Raw genomic sequence first — 4,945 nt, forward strand, 5'->3', positions numbered from 1 at the left:
TCTGTAGGACACGTGAGGAGTTGGAGTGGAAATATAGGACCGAAGGATAGGAGAGAAGTGGGGCTGGAGATGGAATTTACTAGCTGGAAACAATGGGGATAGAGAACCTTGCCCAGGGTAGGCATGTGGAATGAGAGAAGAGGACGCCGGGTCACCCGGGAGAACACCAGCACTAGGGTCCTAGTGGCAGCAAACTAGAATTCCCACTGTCATCAGATGGCTTAATAATAGCTTATTTGCCTTTAATAGGTACGCTTTATAGTGGGGAAAAATACATTAAAACAAAAGATTGTTAACTTGACTTATTTTCCATTTCTGCTATGTTGTGTCAAAGGACTCCCTTAGCAGACACACTCACTTGTACCTTCTGGTTCTCAGCAACATGTAGATGGGACATTTGGTAATCAGCGTATTCTGGGGGAGCAGGTTTTGCAGGCTAGGCAGTGGGCGAGGCCTGGCCCATAAGGTAATCCTTATGGGATTAATCCTCAGAGGCCTTTTGGAAACCAAAGGCTTTAAATTAAGTCTGCCATGCAGTTTGTTGTAACAGAATATCAGGTCCTCTTTAAAACCCATCCAGATCGAGGTCCTGACCCGGCAGCGGAAGCCATGAAGAACTGTGAGGGCACTGCCTTGGGCACAGAGAAGCCTTCCCAGGCACCACCTCTGTCAGGGCCCTGCTGATGTGCACGCTGCCAAGCCTGGTCTGGCAGAGGCCTCTGCGCCCTGACCAGCAGAGATGCAGACCTCAGACTCTTTTCCTCTTCCGCCAGCACCACTGGGAGCCTTGGTGCAATTCAGAAGATGACGCGGGTGCGTGTGGTGGACAACAGTGCCCTGGGAAACACCCCGTACCATCGCCCTCCTCGCTGCATCCACGTCTATAACAAGAACGGGGTGGGCAAAGTGGGCGACCGGATCCTGCTGGCCATCAAGGGGCAGAAGAAAAAGGCACTTATCGTGGGGCATCGTATGCCTGGTCCCAGGATGACCCCCAGGTTCGACTCTAACAACGTGGTCCTCATCGAGGACAACGGGAACCCTGTGGGGACCCGAATCAAGACACCCATCCCCAGCAGCCTACGCCAGAGGGAAGGCGAGTTTTCCAAGGTGCTGGCCATTGCCCAGAACTTTGTGTGAACAGAGCCCAGGCACCGGCTGCCTGGGGGCTCATGGATGGAGCCGTTCTCAGAGTGGTGCCTCTGCTGAGAGGGAGCCCGGGGCGCAGTGTGCTGTGAGAAAATAAATGTTTTCCTGTACGTTTCTTCCTGAGCTTTCTGGGTGTGGCCATGGGGTCAACGGTACTGAAACAGTTAAAAGGTGCCACGTGACGTGGTGGTCTTTGCCTGCAATAGCCTGTGAACTCACCCAGGATTATCAGGCTCTGGAAAACTGGGGTACACGCCAAATGCCAGTTTGTAGATATGCAATGGAATATCACTTTCTAGCCAGGCAAACTGTTTATTTGCCTTCCACAGTGTCATCTTCCTGTGTCAGAGGGCCGGAGGTGCTAAATGGGTATGAAGGTGACTGGGTTGCTGGGTTAGCGTGAATGGAGCCGGGGGACCGTTTCCTCCAGCACAGCGTGGCCTCCAGCCTCCGAGAGAACCTGCACCGTGATCCTTCCTCCACCATGGGGTGCCCTCTGCTAGGCACCGGCTGCTTCTCTGTGCCCAGAGCAGACAGCTTCCTGCCTTGACTCCTGGGGAAATGCACTAGCTCCGGTGTTTGCAGAGCACCAAATCGTGGGCCTGTGCAGGGGATTCAGTGACAGTTTACCTCCCATTTGTTTGTTGGTCTCCTTGGGGAGGTTCTGGGGCGCTCCCTTAGTTTCTTTAAATGGAATCTCATCAGCTCATTTCTAAAGTCACTCCTTTATTCATTCAAACTGTCCTGGGCACTTCTCATTAAACATTCCAGTGGCCTCTGAGAGGCAGAGTTGCATGATGATTAAGCACATGCTCTGTAGCCAGACTGCCTGGGTTCCAATCCTGACTCCACCACTTACACGTAATGCCTTTGGGCAGGTTATTTTGCTTCTTACACCTTCTGTTTCCTCACCTGTAAAATGGGTACATGATAATGGTACCTGCTTGATACGGTGGATGTAAGAAATGAGTTCGTGCCTATGAGTACCTGGTGATAATAAGCACTTGATAGGCATCAGCTGTTCTCTGTCATCATTGCTCTGCAGCTGCCAGCGCTGGGAAAGAGAGGTGAGGATAAGTACATGTCCGAGCTCTCCTGGGCAGATTGACACAGATCACCTAATGACTCCAACACATGCAGATCCCCAAGTGTAACAAGTGCCTCCGATGGAGAGGTTAGACTTTTTCCATGGGACAGGAGGCGGCTTCCCTGAGAAAAGGTTGCATGGTCTGCTTTTTGAAGAATGAATAGGCATTGTGATAGAAGTCAGAATAGTGGCTACCTGCGGGGGTGGGGAAGAGCATAGACCACAAAGGTCACAAGGGAAACTTACGGGTGTTGGAATTGTTCTAAATCTAGATCTGGGTGGGAGTCACGTGAGTGTATACATCTAAATAATTCTTGAGCTGTATACTTCAGTGCACTGTACTTTACACCTTAGTAAAAATAAATGGACAGGCATTAGCTAGGTGATAGAGGAGGGGAAAGTGTTCCAGGCAGAGGGAAGAGCATATGCAAAAACCCTGTGGCAGAAGGGAATGGGGTGAGTCCCAGGGACTCAAAGGAAAAGCCGATGTGGCTAGAGCAGGGCGAGCAGGAGGGATTGTGGTGTGGGATGGGGCTGGAGAGGCAGGGCCAGCCAAGCCTGGGAAGCCTTCCTTATCCTGAGGGCGTTGGGACGCTGTTGGAGGGTATTCAGCAAGGAGGGTCAGGGTGGTGGGAGGGGAGATACGGTTGGATTGACTGTGGAGTGGGGCTGAGGGAGTCCAGAGTGGACGAGTGTAGGCTTTGCGTGATGATGACCTGCTGGCCTAGGGCGGTGGTGAAGGAGGGGAGCAGAAGCCTTTAGCGGGTGCAGTTGACTGGGCTTGGCAATGCGTTAGGGTGGTGGGGAAGGGCCAAGAATGTGTCTCAGGTGTCCAGCTTCCGCGCCTGGATGGTTGGTCTTGCAGAACACCGAGCTGGGTGCTCTGGGGGAGGCCCGAGGGTGGGGGAGGGTGAGTAGCTGAATGGCGTCTGAGTGGAGGCACCTCTGAGATGTCCGAGAGGTGTCAAGTAGGCAGCTGGATGTAAGTAATCTCTTAAATTGGAATAGCACTCAGTGTCTATTTTGAAAGCATTTGTGTGTACGTGCACTCTTGGTGTTCCTCACGGTTTGGCGGCCACTGGTCCCGTGTTTTACGTGAGGACACCGAGTTTCAGAGGTAACGTGATTTTTCTGCAGCTGACAGATGATCAAGCTGGTCTCAAAGCCAGAGCCCATGACTTCACCGCAGGGGTCTTCCCACAATGTCCGGGGGTCTTACTTTTGTGGTTGACGAGCCCTTGCCATCTTGAGCTGATTCTCACTAGCTGTGAGTCTAGAGGATAATAATCTGGTTTTCCCGAATTCAGTGGGTTCACTTGGAGCCTCACCAGCTCAGCCTTGACTGCTGGGAAGCGAAGGCTCTTCTTTTTCCGTCTTCCTGGTCGGGGCGTGCACCGCTCCCCAGGGCTGCTCTGATTAAAGGCTGATTCAAGGTCCCTCTGGGTATTTTAGGAGCTAGCAGCCCTCCTCACCGGGCCCTCTGGAAGGGCCGGCGGACTCTGGCCGACCTGCTCTGCTGCAGCAGCTGACGCTGGCCACGGAGGAGGAAGCGCCTGCACCGGGGTCTGCTTTGCCAGGGACGAGTGTCTCCCCAGCTGCAGCCGCTGCTACTCAGCAAGTTCTTAATTCCTCTGCTTTCTGGGCTGCTTCCCGAAGGCTGGGGGAGGAAGAGACCCCTGTCCATAGGGAAGGGAAGGGCGGGATTGCCATTCTCAGCCTGGCAGCACCTGCTCAGGGCATGGCCTTTGCTCTGACCAGGGCAGCTTGACCAAAGCTGCCCTCTAGCTTTGAAGGGCACTCGCTGTCTAGGGTCGGGCTCACTTCTTCCCCTGCCCTTAGTCAGCAGAACGTGCGTCCATCCTTTCACGGGTCTACAGGGCACCAGCTGCCCTGCTCCAGCCCCGCTCCCGCCTCCCTCCTGTTGAGGTTTGCGGGAGTCTTTCAAATGACTGTCCTGCCATCCCCCCTCAGCTCAGGTCTGCCATGGGCTTAAACACTCTTCCCAAGGTGTTCTGTGCTGACCGCTGGAAGGCTGTGGTTTCCAGGGGCTGGGGGCCAGAGACCGCTCCCCGACCGTGACGCAGGCCCTGGCAGCACACAGCCCAGAATAGCCTCAGCTCTGCTGCTTTCCCAGCTGCCCTATCACTTTGCAAACTGGAATCTAATTTGCTGTCCACCCTCCCCGCCCCAGTCTCTCAGTCAGTACCGCTTTCTTTGCTCATGAAATATTTATAATCACAGATTATGTTTCCCTATGAGTATAAACTTGCTTTTGTTTTTTTCCCTTCTATGCCCTTAAGACAAGTCAAAGAGCCTCATCTCTCTGGGTTCATAGACCTCATGCAAGTGTCTGCTGCAGCGGCCGGCTCCACCCACAGGTTGACTCCCTCTGCCGCCCCACTGCTGAAGAAACGTGGAAAGCTGTACATTGGGGGTTGTGGTTGGGAGACCTGGGTTCCAGTTGGGCCTGTGCTAACTAGCCATGTGACCCTGGGCGAATTACCGCCTGGGGAGCTGGGGAGCCCACCCCTTGGGGGCTTGGTGCCTCCACTGGTGGTCATGCCGCCAGGGTCACCAGGCATGGCTCTGACTGCACCCTTGCCCCAGCGACCTTGGAGGGTGTGCCCCTGGCTGCAGATGGGGACCTGGCCAAAGAATGCAGGGCTCACCCTGTCACCATCAATACTCCTGGAAAAATAGCCAGAAGCC

The 4,945-nt window shown here is 54.1% G+C and overlaps 1 protein-coding gene across 5 annotated transcripts in view; it reads left to right on the forward strand.

Annotated features, from left to right (window-relative positions):
• The window catches only part of MRPL14 (mitochondrial ribosomal protein L14), a 10,821-nt gene extending 9,562 nt beyond the window's left edge, over positions 1-1,259 (forward strand). For 3 of the 5 annotated variants that reach the window (XM_060021743.1, XM_060021744.1, XM_060021745.1), the window contains exon 3: positions 774-1,259. In XM_060021743.1, the coding sequence (XP_059877726.1) occupies positions 774-1,140 (367 nt within the window). In that variant the 3' untranslated portion in view covers positions 1,141-1,259. Of the gene's footprint in view, positions 1-558 lie in introns of all 5 variants that reach the window. The other 2 variants (XM_060021746.1, XM_060021747.1) reach the window with 2 other exon arrangements.
• Positions 1,260-4,945: the final 3,686 nt, after the last annotated feature.

This window comes from Delphinus delphis, chromosome 10 (assembly GCF_949987515.2).
Source record: "Delphinus delphis chromosome 10, mDelDel1.2, whole genome shotgun sequence".
Classification (NCBI taxonomy): domain Eukaryota; kingdom Metazoa; phylum Chordata; class Mammalia; order Artiodactyla; family Delphinidae; genus Delphinus; species Delphinus delphis.